General features: G+C 36.2%; 1 protein-coding gene across 1 annotated transcript in view; it reads left to right on the forward strand.

The window, feature by feature from the left end:
• Positions 1-16,106, forward strand: part of PIGF (phosphatidylinositol glycan anchor biosynthesis class F) — a 19,738-nt gene continuing 3,632 nt past the window's right edge. Inside the window, exons 1-4 of the mRNA XM_027681975.1 lie at positions 1-460; positions 2,093-2,184; positions 3,054-3,170; positions 8,531-8,639. Coding sequence (XP_027537776.1) covers positions 233-460; positions 2,093-2,184; positions 3,054-3,170; positions 8,531-8,639 — 546 coding nt within the window. The 5' untranslated portion in view covers positions 1-232. The remainder of the gene's footprint in view (positions 461-2,092; positions 2,185-3,053; positions 3,171-8,530; positions 8,640-16,106) is intronic.

Here is a 16,106-nt window from a genome sequence, read left to right on the forward strand (position 1 = left end):
AGAGGCGGGAGCGGCGCTACCGCCCCTCACGCCGCAGGGCCTGGGGCTGCTGCTCCCAGGGGCTGCCCTTGATTTTTTTAACGTGATTGACGTTCTTCTGACCCAAAAGCCAGGCTCAGGGCTCTGCCTGGTGTATCGCGACTAGGAAAGATGTTGCCCTGTGGCGCTGCCGCCACGTTTCCGTAGCGAGTTAACTCGGCGCCCTGCGGGTGGTCCCTTCCCGGGGAACACGATGAAAGAGGCGGAAATCAGGAGGCTCCTGGCTGCCAACCTCCTCTGTGCGCTGTCGATTGTCCTGACGGCGGTTGTTCCGTCTTTCTTCCTGGAGGGATTCACGGTGCTGGGAACGCACCTCACGTGGCTGTGTGTTTGTTCTGTCTGTGTCGGTACCCTTAACGTAATCTTGCACTTAGTCCTTAAACCAAGTCAGTCTCCTAAGAGAAGTTCGTTTGCTCAAAAGGTAAGATTTGTTTTTATTCTTAAGTTGCTACCAGACAATACAGAGGGGAATCAAATTCTCTGAAATAATCCAGTGAGAAAGAAAAGACACTTTTTGGTGGTGAATTCTCATTTTCCATGAATGAGCTGGGTGTAGCGCTTTTTGAAACGAGTTTTTCAATATTTTCATTATATTAAACTTTTTCTATCATCTGTACATAACCTGTTTGGGTGAGTGACTCTGTGCTTTCCTTATTCTTGTCAGTGCATTGCTGTTTGTAGTCCCAAGAATTTGCATGGTGGCAAAATCTGGCAAAATTGAATGGGCACAGAACTCATTTCGTAGTCCAGGCCTTGCTACTCTTCTTGATTAGTGGGTATACCAAAAAGACATGTCATCACACGCTTCTTGTGTGTAGTTGTAAGTTTGTAATGACTTTAAAGGAAGAAAAATTACTTTTAGAATCTGAGGCATAAAAGAGACACTAGCTCATTACAATTTAAACAAAGTTGGCCAATTTAAAAAAGTTATGTGGAAAAATATTAAAATGGCTATGTTTCCTTGAATGATGAAAATTTCATACAGAAAAATCTAAATTTGGGAGACATTTTTTGTAATTACAGTTTGCAACAGGGAACATTAAAGGTACAAATCCCAGTGAAGTAAGTTTGAACGTCAGGAATTTGGAGCAGCACACAACTTGCTCAGGAGTGGGGGAATGCATCAGAGTTTTGAAGACAGGTGCATAGTCTCACACTCCTGACTTGCTCAGTCAGACAAGATGTAGTGCTCTGATGTAGTGTTTCTTAAACATTTAAGCAAGCATCTCAGAAAGCAGTATCTTTGTATGCAAAGCTTCTGTGTAGTTTTGCTGACTGAGGAGGATGTGCAATGCACAAAACCATTACGGAAAACACGTATTTTAACAATCTGATATAAAAATGAAGCATGCTTCATGATCTAGGTGAGGTTTCATCTTAGACTAGCATAAGGCGTAAATATACAAAAGAGTTAAAGGGAAATTATGGAATTGCATTGGTGACCTGATCAGAATAGACCTAATCAGAACTATTTATCAAGTGTGTATGCTTCTATATAATATAGTGAGTACCCAGAAACTGATGTTCATAGAAAGTTGCGTGTTTTGCAGATTTATAGAAAGTCTGGATATTTCCCAAATGTATTTGGAATTTAAGATGCCAAGTTCAAAGTGCAGTGTTTTTTATTTAATGTCATTTTGATTCGGAATGTTGCATATTTTTTTATATTGCATCTTTTCTTGCTTTTAAATATTTTTTCACTTTCTGTGAGAGTTGCCTCTTAATGAATGGACATGACAGTCAGATGTAAAACAGAAATGTAAAAATATCCAATAAAATTACTTCTGTTTATCCTGTCATTTCTGGTTATATTTTTTGTACTTTTGCCTTATTCTAAAGGGTTGCATGAAAAAAGTTTTAGATGGTGTGTGATAATTTTTAATTATTTAAACATATGGAAAACTGTTCTTAAATATGCCATGCTATTATACTGTGTTGTACCTGGAATTAAAGAAGCAATTAAAGTACTGTGCTCTTGATAAGATGTAGACTGTGTATGTTACTTATGTTCTTCTTTGAAATGTTATTCTGATATTTTATTGCTCTTTTTTAGATATCCAGATTTCTAAAATGCTGTATATACTTTTTCATGTCTTGCATACTGTTTCATGCGATTATTGTTCTTTATGGAGCACCTCTCATAGAGTAAGTCAGAAGACCCTCTCTTTCTCTAAACATTCTAAGGGGCAGTTCTCCTTGCAGATATTGGTATAAGTACTTGTATGTTTTCTGGTACACTGCAAGTTAAAGGATAAGCTCCTGGATGGGGGAAGAAGGGTGGCTGCTTGGGTTTTGGTTGGTTGGTTTAATTTAGTTTTGTTGTTGTGTTTTTTTGTTTGCTTGTTTGTTTTCTTAGCAGCTAGCTCTTACAAGTTTTATTTGGAGAAGTCTTGTTTACAAACAACTTCTTTTACTTCAATATTTACCTTAAACATACAGGCACGCACATTTTTCAGAGTTTCATTTAGTCATTTTCCCCATAAGATTCTAAACCACACATCTTGCATGTCTTTCATCCTTTTGATATTAGTGTTTTAACTTTTAGAAAAGTTTTATAAAAAGAAAAAAAGTAGAAGTATGAAGCAGTCTGATTTTTGAGAGATACACTAAGTTACTGACTAATAATAGCATCGTGTAGTTTCATTTCATGGCTACTGTCACAACATCAAACTAGAAAAATAAATGGAATAATTAAGTAAATGTGCAAGTATACTTCAAGTTAGAACTAATGCTGTATATGAGATACACCTGTGGTGTTTTAAAAATGTTACAGATATTGGGCATTTAAAATAATTACTGCCTTTCAGTCTTGAAATAACAGCAGAACTCTCTCCAATTTTCTTTACTATTCTACAAAGCAAGAAGAAAATATTTTATTCTTCTACATGAGGTTAAGAAAGCACTTGTGCTTTCACAAGCTGACTTAGAGGTTTTGGGTTTTTTCCCTAAATCTTGGAACTCTTAGAAAATTAATAACCTACCTCACTTAATTTTGTAATATTCTTTCTTTGTAGGTCAGTTACTGAGACGTTTTTGTTTGCAGTTCTCCTGTCTACCTTTACTACTTTACAGTGCTTGTGTATTCTGGGACCAAACATACAAGCATGGATACGGGTATTTAGTAAAAATGGGTAAGTGCTAATCTAAAGTTTCTGATTTAAACCCTAATAGAAACAGACTGAATTGATGTAAACAATATTTCACAGAAATTTCACAGAATATTCTGAGTTGGAAGGGACTCACAAGGATCAAGTCCACCTCTTAAGTGAATGGCTCCTACAGGGACTGAATCAACAATCTTGGTGTTATTAGCCCCATGCTCCAACCAACTGAGCTAATTTCAGGGTCAATATATAATGGAATATTTTGTAAAGAAAAGAAAACTTCCTGAATGATGGGCGTTTTTCATGTTTGTAATTACAGGCTTATAAAGGCTTTTCTGACAAAGAAAATTGTTATTTATTTTGAAGACACTGATTTGGAAAACTAGCTTTTATCTTTGGTGTCCAGACACTAAATCTCACTTTGTATGTGTTTGAAGGAAGTGAAGTGTCCAACACACATTTTGCTGGACTGCACATTGTGCAGTCCTGTATGACGGTTGTCAATAAAGAGGAGACCTGACACTGAGCTGTACAGGGAGAATATTGCACATGATCCAATGTAAAAACAACTTTTAAAGCAGGAATAGCAAGCCAAAACAAACACTGTTTTAAACTTGAATATAACAGTGGAAGTTATACAGAATATACAGTGGTCTGAAGTATGTAATCTTTACCCATGCTCTTCAAATTTAAAAGGAGCTTTTTTGGTGTCAGAGTTTTCAAGCATTAATTTTTTCAAGAGTATGTTTAAAGTAAAATGAGCCTTTTAACTGCACTTTCACGTCAGTAACAGCCATGGCATTAGCTTGTATCAAGGATAATGTATTTTTCAGAAGTATTCTATCTCTTCTGCCTTTTTTCATTCAAAAAATAATAGGATTGTTGAAAGACTGAGACACTGAAACATAAAGAGGCTCCACACATGCTTGAGATTTAATAAGATATTAGTATTCATCCCCTTTTAATAGTTCATAAGAGTGAAGTCTCATCTCAAAAGAAAGTGAATGTATTATGGTGCTGACCTATGGAGTTATTTTTGGTTTGCACTTCTGTAGATGAGGACAAAACTAGACATTTCACAGTACTTTCAGGTATTGACTTTTGGTTTATCTCAGTTCTCAACTTACTGAAAAATATCTTGAATCCTTATTCAAGTCATTTATTCTTGTTTATTTGCAGTGGACGGGTTGAATAGACTGTAATAAAAGCATGGAGTTGTTTAGCTAAAACAAATCACTGCTGATTCACTTAGTCATCTTTGGAGGTTTTGCAACTGGAAATAATAGTTGAATTGAAGGAACAGATGTTTGACAACATCAGTCTGTCTTTGTGCCAGGTTAGATTTTGAATGCCTGTCAGTTTCTTTCTTTCCTACTCTAGATATTAAGTATTATTCTGTACAAGTATTGCATTGGAAACAATTGTCTTGTTTTGACATTTTTGCTGTGATGACTTGTACATACTTCTTACTAGTAACCCATGTGACATCAGCTGAGTTAAATGTCTATTATTTTTGATGTTTGTTTACTCTAGCCTTTGAATGAAAATAGACTACAAAGGAATATTGTAGCAATTTTTTATGGATTGTAGCAAGCTGCTCTTTTAAAAATAATCCCATGTTTTTTCATTTGACCTCATGAATGAGTTGGAACTTCTTGTGTCTAGGCACGAGATGAGTGTAGACGTGATATATTAAAAGGTTGTCTCTAACTTAACCACGTGGAATAAGGTGGGACTGGTTAAATGGAGGAAAGAGATGGTTAAGTAAGATCAATACAGCTGCTTGCCTTGAAAATAGAACTTAGGGAATTGAATTGCTCTGGAAGAGCAAGCTTGAAAGACTGATTAAGTGTATAACTTAGTATAAAAAATGAATGTATTTTAAAAATACCTGAATGCATTTTAGACTTAAGTAACCACTGGCATTTATTTTTGTTACTCTTATTTACCTGTGCAAAGATCAAAATGTGCTTGTGCTATTGTCTTTGCAGAAAGACAGAAAAAGACATGTAGAAAAAGAGAGTTTATCTTGATATACCAAGTGTAAATAAGTAACAGACACTAATTACCTAGTGCTGTTGCTCTGGATGGCTTTGTGCTATGTTTAAGGTGGTTTACTGTGAAAATACTGATGCTCCTAATGGCTTATCACAGGACTATGCATGAAGTTAAATTCAAGTAACTTGTATGCAACCTATTACATCATAATGGCTACAGTGTAACCAAGTCAGTCTGACTTAAATATTCTGGGAATAATCTTGCAAACTGTTTTTTTTTCTGTTGACATGCCTAGCTTTTTCTGTTTCTACTTGCAGAATTTGAATGTGAGTCACTAGTAGTAAAATCACTTCCAATAAGGTTATTACAAGATCAGTCTTAAAAGTGCCCTTGTCTCTAGGAGCTGGATTACATGTGCTGTCTCATGATAACATGTAATCTGTAATACTGCAGGTTTATTATTTGTATTATAATAGTTTGGGTAGTTGGTGGGTTGGAGGGGAGGTGTTGCTTGAGTGGGGTTTTGTTTTGTGTACATGAAACACAGTTGTAGCTCAGCCAGAAGATTGCATACACTCCACATTTTTCAAACTAAATACACTTTGGAATTGTCCAAAAATGAACAAAATAGATTTTTTTTTAAATACTTTATTTTAAGAAATTCAAACAAATTGTTCTTACCCTCACATTTATGTGCACATAAAATACAGTGAGAAAAGTAAATCTGTGTATTCTGTATCATAAAACCTTCCATTCTTATTAGGCTGTAAATAGGGCTCTTTTCACTAATTCTGCATTTGGGAAGGAGTGGGGCCATGCCAGCATCTCTGGACTCCTTATTCTGACATCTAATGTGACTGATGTCAGTGTCATGGCATTGATCATATCCAATCACGTGCTGCTGTAAGCAGTTAGAGGGAAGTAAAAGCTACAGAAAGGTTATCAGCTTTCAATTGCTGATTTTTGGGAGGCTTCTTTTTGGGACTGTTTATTTCAAATCACTGGTTTGAGAAATTTTGTTGAAATTTGTGGTATAATAGCAATTATAAGATGTCACGTTGGTAGGAAATAGATTTTAAATTGGAGATCACCAAAAAATATTATAAACCTATGACTTTAGGGCTCCTTACAGTCTTCATTACCCCTATTTCATCACTTTGTTTGTGAATGGCAAACTCTTACAGACTTGAAATGTCCTGTGTAAAGGTAGGCATCATCACACATCAGAGGCTGATTAAAATTTTAGTCCTGCTGCAGCCAAAAATTCCAAATCTTGTCTATGCAGAAGGTGTCTTAGAAAATTATTTTATGTTAGCTAACGTCTTAATTCAAACATTATTTAAAGCTGCACTTCATGTATTGTGTTATTTAAAGGGGTTAAATAATTACTCTATGCTTCAAAAGACCTTTCTGACACTAGTGTTCATTTATTATCTTAAATATTGCTAGTTTTGCCTGCGGGTTATCTTAGTTGTAGTTTATTCATGGTTAAAAATAAACCTGTAAAATACAAAGTTTATGAACATTGCTGCAGTTGTTAGTCTCATGCAAAGAAGTTTATATGAGAAGTTTATGTGGTGGGCTAAAGATTACCTGCAAAAATCCCAATAGGTGTCATTCCATGAAGAAAAGGCAGTAATTGAAGCACTGTTCCTTCAGGATAATTCTGGAGAACAGCTCAGGTTGTCTTTAAGTAGCCAGTGTCCCTCCTTTCTGCAGAGTGGTTGAATTAGCAGCTGAAATAGTTGCCAAACTACCAATGGCTGTTTTCCACTTGGGCACTGTGCCTTGCTAATTGTGTTGTTTTGCTTTTGGACTCAGTCTGATATCTCCATATGGTACAGCAGTATCTGGTTAATCTGCTACACACATAAATTGTCTTGTGGGGGATAAATGTACCTCAGTCAGTCCTAGGTATGTTCTGCTGGGTCTTTTGCTCCTTTTAGGCTGTAGTGAATGTTCTCTCTTCCCCATTCTGCCTAACAGCTCTCTGCTCAATTATTCAGCTTCTAAAAATAATTCATAATAATTTTTATATGCAGATTCCTAAACAGCTTTACAGTTACATCAGGACCTTTCCCTTTAAGAAAAAAATGTCAGGCTGGTAGTATTGTGGAGTGTTGTAAGTTAAAGGGATGGGTTTCTAGAAGAAACAGTTTTGCTCAAAATGTCAACCTTGCACTCTCAGTACTATAGTCTATTAGACATTTATTTTGCAAACAATAAAGAATGTTTGCTTTACACTTGTGAGCTGTTTGGTCAATAGCAAATGCAGCAGTGACTTAAGTGTACTCAGAAGTAAAAAGAAATTTAGGAATCTTCAAAACAAGGTGTTCCTGTCACACAACCTAAAGAGCATATGCAAAGTTCAGAGTTTACTATGCATCCAGTCTTTGAGCCATAAAAATGCACATCTTTTTTCATCTGTTAGCTAAAGCTGGATGTGTGTTTATAATCTGAGATGTAGCAAACTTACAATTCAGATTGCTTACTGTACTGATTTGGAGCAGGGATTTCAACTGGTTCTCCTGTCTCAGAACTGTGCCCTACTGTGTTCTGAACTTCTGTTGCTCCTGTTTTTTAATTGGCACCAAGCACTCAAATGTTCGTGGCTTGAGCAAAGCAAAGCAATCATTTGATAGACTGATGACAGTAAGTGCTCATCTGTTAAACAGAAATCCAACTTCTCCAAAACTTCTGAAGTCAGTAGAAGGCTATAAACTGAGAACTGAAGTCATTTAACATCTCTCATGATATATGTGCCATGACTGGGAATTCAAGGGTTCTTTAGTGTGCGATAAATTTATCCTGCAGCCAGTGTACTTGAACTTGGATGCACTGTTGCTGAAGGGCTGCAATGTGCAGGTTACACTTACTTGCAGTGTTTCTTTTGCTTTGGAATATTCTCAGAGTGGACTTCTATTTTAAATTTCAAATTGTAGTCATTGAATAATGTCTACACCATAAAGTACTTTGTGACTGTGCTTGTGCTTTTCTGTACAATCCCATACTACCCTTTCATGTCTGCCTCTGCCTGCAGTGCACACAGTGTCATTGAGATATATTTATTTGCTCAGCCAAGCAGTGTTTCAAGCTCAATAGGAGTATTTCCAGGTAAAATAAATTAGCTTTTGCAGTAAACATCTCAAGAAGAAAAAAATAATCTCCTGAATGTGTGGTGTAGAAAGATTGTAATTATACCTAAAATGTGCAACTTAAATTTTAAATATAATTTGTGTGTCTTAGGAGAAACCTGCATGCTACTTTATCAAATATATGAATTTTTATATCTATTTTTAGTCTCAAAAATCTTGGGAGAGATCAGATCTAACATTCTGACATGGTAACTTCAGCTGCTGTTGAAAACTTGTAATATGCTGTTTTTACAGAGCTATGTCCATCTGGGAAAGCAGTCTACAGATTACTACTGTGTGCAGTATACTTGGAGCCTGGTTTGGAGCATTTCCTATTCCTCTTGATTGGGATCGGCCTTGGCAGGTTAGTATGTGCACCCTTGTAATAAATATTAAAAAAATATTAATATTCTGGATTTGCACGCTACACAAAATTGCTCTGAAGCTTTCCAGGTATATTGGATTTACTCATAAACTGTTCCTACAGAATTATGCCAGACATTTAAAAAGTCATTGGAAGCATTTGTGCTTACAGTGTAAGGAATTAAAATGCAATATTTTTACCTCTTAATAGGTTTGTTACAGATTTATGAGTGTCTGTTGCATGCAAATTTTATCATGAAATAGATCTCATCCAGTAAGGATTTTGATAAAAAGAAGCTAGACAAGCAGGAGGAGAAATGTGAAGTGATGAAGATGGCTCAAGTTTGCCTTCAGTCTGGTAGCTTTTACTGTTCATGGGTAAGGAAGGAAAGATACTTTCCTAGTGTTTTAGCTCCCCTCTGTCTTCCATAAAAGCACTTAACAGAATGTATTTTAAATGGATATGGATTGATTTGTGGAAAGTGTGTGTCCCAAGCACTGTACTAAACACTTCTGATTTCAAAGGAAGACAAACCTTAAACTTTGTAGTTGGACAAGAAAAAATGTGAAGCTGGCATTGCAGATTATGTCTTTATAAATTCAAATGTTTGCGCTATTTTCTTAATATGTTTTTTGGCATGGAGAAAGGATTAAATTATACATAATTGAAGTCTGCAACTGCCATAAAATAATGGCACTAGTAACAATTCTTCCTAAATGTTCTCAGTGGATACGTTCTTTCCTGTGGTTACCAAACTTGTACACTCTTAGCTGAGGAGTACCTACCAGGCCTCTTCTTAAGCAGATGGTTTCAGAAATCAGTGTAACAGGCAGTACACTTTCCTCTGTGATATTGTAGAGATGTTGTGGCTTACAGCTGCAATGGAAATCTGTCTTCCGTAAGTAGCTAACAGCCTGCTTTTATGCCACCAGCCTTTCATTGCAGTAGCATAATGAGACATTAAAATTTGTATTTCAGAAATAATAGAGGAGTAGTTTAATACTTTAAGTAAAAATATCAGGTTTTCTTCCCTAAAAACACCTGGTTTCACTCTTGCAAGATGTTTTGCTATCAATTTGACATAGGTGCGTGTTGGCACTAGTTAATTGTTGAAGGACATGAATGTAACCAAAAAATCAAGGGATTCATTGAAATGCAATCTTGTTTCTTCTTGCGAAGTCTTATTCACTTTCCTGTTCTGATGAGAGGCAAGCACTTTTTCCTTGCTCAGCTAGGATTTTAAAAGAGCATGTCACATCTGGCAGGTTTTATTTTATTCTGGAAATCTCAGACCTTGCTGTATATAAAAATTTCACCTTTTATGCACCAATGATATAAGGAAAACTTGGTTACTAAGTCGGGGCTCTGTTTAACAAAACAAAGACACTAATAGCTGAAGACAGGTATCTTAGGTACAGTTAATTTTTTACTTTTTGTCCATTCCCCCATCTTCCCACAGTGGGAGAGACAAGTTTGGTAATGGTCTGGCAACTTTTTTCTGTTTAAAAACTCTTCCAAGTCAATAAAGGCCAAACATGACTGATGAAAGTTTAGCTCTTAATCTATACTTAGACATCTAAAAAGATATGATCTGACTCCTCAGAACAGCAAAGCACATGCAGAAACCTCAGATACCCAAACTTGTCACTAGCTGTTTCTGGGCAGGAATGCTCCCCAGAGACTTCAAGCAGCAGCAGAAACTCTGTGTCTGCACTTCCCTTTTCCTTCACCATTTCCACCCTCATTTCTGACATACTCCTGATACCAAAGTTAGCAGGGGAGAATTTCTGACTTTTAAGTCCTGCATCAAAGCAATTTTCTTTTGCCTAGATCTAGAGCACTTGCTGCCGTGTTCTTTCCCTTAAGTTCCCCTCATTCTTCCTCATCCTCACTTTTCCATCTTTCACCTTGTAGAGTTTTAAATAGTGGGGTGGGGGAAGTAATCTTGTGTTCCGTTTTGGGTCTGACCTGCTTGATCACTACGTTAATCACCATGTGAGCAGTTCGAGAGCAGCCATAGAGAAGTTTCCTTATCAGTCCTGCAGGCTGCCACTCCAGCAGTCTTTGAAAACTGCAGTTTTAAGTGCTAATTTTTAAAGATCTGCTTTATTAGGGAAGATGAAAGAAGTTCTTGTTAAATTTAATGTAGTTTTTTAAAAGTCCAAGTGTCTCAGAAAGCAACACAGTGAAGCACCAAAATGGTAACAGATCTTCAAGACAGAAACAAGCTGAGATACATTATGAATCGCTTTCTTTGGGAAAACGCTGAACTTCATGCAACAGCTGATGTCTTTTGTCTTTCTACCCCCACTGAGTGGTATGGATTCAACAACCCAGGTATTGCATGTAGTAGCTGCATTGCTGTCTCAGAAATCTTCAGAGCCAAGAGACATTTCTGTTGTTCTTCAGAAGTTCACCAGGCAGTAGCAAAAAGCCCCTTTTTGCAAGACTGTTCCTTTTGCTACCTGATGTCAGGTGATTACAGTAACTCTAATAGTAAATTCTTTCACTGTAACAATAAAAGAGGAGAGGTACTTTCTGTATTGTCTTAGGCTGAAGACAGGGGAAAGAAAAATGGTTCTCATAACGGATTCTGCTGTTGTTGCAGATCTTTTTAGTATGGGAGAATATTTTTAATGCAGATTGCCCATCCCCTGAGTGATCTAACTTCTGACTTACTGAACATAAAAATACCTGTACATATAATTATACATGTACAAATACCTATACATATAAAAATACCTGCAGGAAGTAGTTATTATTTAAATAATAATTTTTAAAATTCACCCAAAATACAAGGATTGATAGAACTTAATCCAGCTGGATATGCTTAAGGGAACACCTACAGATTAGGTCTCAGGCAAGGTCTGAAAAAAATCATGTAGATCTTAATGCAGGCTGAAAAGTAATCAAAACCCAGTCAAAACCAAATTACTTCTAGGCATCCGCATGAGTAAAGCATTAAGCTGTCATGCTTCTGACATCAGCTCTTTCTCTTATTAGTGTAAAAGCAGAGAGCTTGAGGATTACAATTTTGCATTTACCCTTCTCCTATCCAAAAAAAGACTCAAATGGAACAGCTTAGTCTTTGGACTCAAGACCAGCTTTTGAAATAAGAACAAGTTTCATAAGTGATTATTTTCCTTTTTGTGTTTTAGACTTTGTGTTGTAAACTTTTTTTTTTTTTAATCTGTCGTGGAAATGGTTCTGCTCTAAAGCAGAAAATGTGGTTTAAATCTTATTACATGAGCAAGAATAAAGTGGTATTATCATTTTAGAGAGCAGCGTTAAGGCCATTAAGCCTGTTTATTGCAAAATCTGGTTCTGATGTTTGTATTGGTTATGGTTAGTATTTGTGGTGTAACATAATGGAAACAGCGTTTGTACTTTTAGCTTCAGACAATTCATTATTGGAGTGTTGCAGACAAGGTGAAATTGGTACTACAAGAATTGGATAGATCAGCAATAATTGAGAAATATCACATGATAAAGCAAACCAAAGGGTTGCTGCTGCCACCCTTGTGCTCAGTAGCCCTAAAGTGCCAAAAGTTGTCAAAAACATGTAATATCCAGCAGGTACAGAAATGTGCTGTGATTTTGGGATGAAAAGTGCTATTGCTATTGATTTAGCTCTGTTAGAACAAAAAGTTAAGCACTGTGTCTTGAATTGGTATATTTTTCACTTAATCAGGCTTTAGCACTTGATCAAATCTAGTGTCTACACTTCACATTGTAAATTGTCTACACTTTAAACCGTTACTTTAAAACTCAACTTCTAAATTAACGTAGTCCAGTTCAGAAAGTGGAGTATGTAAAGCCACTTCTGTTAAGTCTGTTTTGTTCATAGAAATGGCTTCAAATTAAAATGGCCTGTAGTCGCTCACCAAAAGCACACAAGAGGCTGAAGGGAGTACTGAGAATGTGGGAATTTCAACAGAGTACTGAATAAAGCTGATTGCACTGTTCTGTAAGGCAGTGTTGTCTGAATTGCCACGCTGATATATGTTGCAGTTCTTCTGCTGTCACTTTGTGTCCTTCAAAGAAAAAGCAACATTTTTCACTACTCTGTTTCCCTGTCCTTGGCTGGCTGTACTGGGACTAGCATCTTTTCCTGTGATCTTAATAGAAGAACTGAAAAATTCTATAGTAGTCATTCCTTTACATCATGGTTGAGACATATCAGTGGAAGCTGAGAAGACTGTTGTACTACTACCTATATCTTACCTGATCATAAAATCAGATGTCAATGCCTTCTGTGTCTTTCACTAGAATTTCTTTTTACTTCCAAGTACTTCAAGAGTTCTGTGGAGTAAACCTGATGATGAATTTCATACTAAGAGTTCCAATTCATGTGCCAATGGCTAAAACCCAAATAGTACTTCATGCTGAGTTATTCATAAACCAAAGAAAACATACTGGTTCTTTACGCATACCTCTTGTGACATGCAACAAAACTGAGATAAATACAGATGTCTCAGAAAATCTTCACTTTATTTTTCCATGTTATGTTTGAAAAATAATGCATACAGGGGATATTCAGATTAGTGGGCCTGTCTACATTTAAAAATAATAATGTAAAATGCATTTTTTTAGCGTATAACAACTTTTATGCTAAGTAAATATTGCTTATTAGGAACAGAATATTGTTTTGGAAATAAAATAACACCAGTTATCCGAATAATGTTTCAGAATGGACATGAAAAATATATTAAGCATTTCTGTTAGAAGTATAAAATATATTGCTGAAAGCCAGTTGTTATCCTGATGACTCATTGGTTTTTATTATTCTGTATTTGTTCTTAAAGCAACTTTTCAACATAATCTGGCCATGCATATTGCTCCTCTGCTAGTTTTAAGAAAAATTTATTTTGCAACTGCAAAACAGTTGGTCAGGGAGGCCTAGTCTATGGTTGTTCCTGGTTATAGGTCTGCAGAATTCAGCCTATCTCAGACAAAGGTAAAGATAATTGCTTTACAGGAATGCAGGTTAGTCCTCCAGTAGTTACATTTCTGTATTTAATAAAAAACAACAACTTTTCGAGACTTACTCTGCCAGACATGTTTCAGTTAGACTGGGAGAATAATTTTGCCAGTGTTTTTTAAACAATTTTTAAAATAGTTTGCAACACCTAATTATGATCATTTAAATAAGGCTATTCGAGACAGTGTTCAAAACTTTTGAGGAGTTGTACATCTGTCTCTAATTGCCTCTAGCCCCCTGATGCACAGTAGGCAAGTAAGGGTTACAGTTAGTTTGGAGAGTTCTAGAAAAGAAATAGAAAATAACTTCCCTTGTTAGAGTTGCTCAGTTTTTTCAGATTGCCTATTTCAAGTTGATGGTGTACTTTTAATAACCACATGTGATTAGAATCCTGGCTTCCTGTGTCACCTGAGGATTGGAACCTTAAAGGACACCACCACTGAAACAGAAGGGGGCGATTTAGGTCTTACTAGACGCATCCTTTCTCTACTCAGCCTGAGGTAATTTAGTTGCAGAACAAGATGGTATAGTTAAAGACCAAAACTTTATTAGCACGCTCTGTATGTGGTGGAACCGATATTCCAGACATGGCATTCATCACTGACAACTGGATTTTGCATACTGTGGAGTTGTGGAGTTCCTGGGTTTATTGCAAGTTTTGATATCAAACCTTTAAAACATGTCTCTGTGTTTGTTGTATGCATGCCCACCCAATCCATCTGTTTTTTGTAGCACAATTTTTATCTGCAGTACCTGCTACTAATGATAAAAAGTGACTTCAAACCAATGACTTTTGCCTACAGTGTTATCACTGGGTAGAAGTAAAATTGCTATATTCCCACTTTATACTGGATACTGCAAACATAATAGGTAGTGCTGATATAACTCACTAGAGCTGACTGACTGACATGTAATTTAGCCAATATGACTGTAAATATTAGCCTTGGATACCTCTCAGACATTTGTACCCTGAAAAATAATCTGGAGAATCTTGGGTACAGTTCTTGGTGCTTACTCAAGTAAGCTGAAATAGGACTATAAACTTTCACACTACTTTGGTTCTTCTTAACACCGCTCTGAGAATTTCCTTCTTGTATTTCTTTTGGGATTTACTACCTACTGGGAAAGTTGTGTTGTAAAAGAAGTTGCTTAATGTGAGAAGAAGGGATAATATGCAGTTGGAGTTGTTTTAAACAGAGGTAGAAGCTTGTTCCACTTCAATGTGGTTATCGTTGTTTATTTAATAATGTGTTTTCTCAATGTAAACCTTAATGGTGAGATCAAAGGCAGTTATTCTTGCTATAACTTTAGAACACAAATCCATGAAACCAACTTCTAGTTACAAATGCCAGCCTGAAAAAAACCTCACACTTTCTTCTCAATGTGTGCTTGTCAACACACACATTCTGTACAATGTGATAAGACACTTTTAGTTAACATGTGCATGCAACCAAAATAGATTAAAGGCATGTACCGATTTAAGACAGTACAGACTAAACAATCAGGAATTTAAGGCATGTTAGAAACAGGGAGGGAAAGTAATTGTGCTCATTTATTCAGTTTTAAAATGAAACAAAAATTATTACATAGCTTTCTAAATGACAGTCAGAAATTAGTCTTTTGAAACAGTAAGCATACAAAAAATCGAGTTTAGGAATATGAGAAAAGCACTCTAAGTTTACTAAAAAGAAAAGTAAGTACAGTAGATTGCCCCACTGTATTTGCATATGTATAATGAAAGTTCCAGCAGTCAGCTGCTTACTTTATAGTATCTTTAAAAACTTTATTAGGGTGTTGTTCCTCTGGTCTACAAGAATCTGGCCTTTATGTCCTTATCAATGCCTGTGTAATTCCCCTTGCATGGGATGCAAGTTACAGACTTGTAATAGATGACAAAATTGTCATGCAGTCAGAATTCTGGTTTAACTCATTACATGCACAGTGCAGCAGAGCTAGATACCGTGCTGGGATCTGCAACATGCTCTGCTTTCCATGCAATATGCTAAGCATTCTCACATCATAGAATCTTAGGTGTTCTAAAGAGCGCTGAGGAAACTAGCTCGTTTGTGTCCTGAAGGGTAGGTAATTCCTATTTTGAGTCCTTATTCTTAAAATGAGTTCTAATATATACTAAAAACCTTGCAGTTCTGCAGTGTCTATTTAGCCAGCCTAAAGAAATCACTGCGAAGTCCTAACACTGGTGTCAGATGAAAAGGCAAAAAGAAAATTTAAACAAATAGCAGAAGTCAAAATCATTTTGCATTAACTCTCATGCTCTGTCCCTTAAAATGCGTTTTTTGTTCTTGTTAGGATTTAGTTTTGCCAAGCTGTTGTTCAGATTCCTAGTAATCATTACAGGTTGTTAAACTTGCCCTTTTCATCATGCCTTTGATATGTAAACTGACTTCTCTTGTATTAGGCTGTGAGAATGGTAGATGATGCCTCCCAGCTGCTGGGACAGACAAGGCATTTCATGACAGTTTCAT

This window comes from Neopelma chrysocephalum, unplaced genomic scaffold (genome assembly GCF_003984885.1).
Source record: "Neopelma chrysocephalum unplaced genomic scaffold, ASM398488v2 Primary Assembly neopelma1_61b, whole genome shotgun sequence".
Taxonomy (NCBI): Eukaryota; Metazoa; Chordata; class Aves; order Passeriformes; family Pipridae; genus Neopelma; species Neopelma chrysocephalum.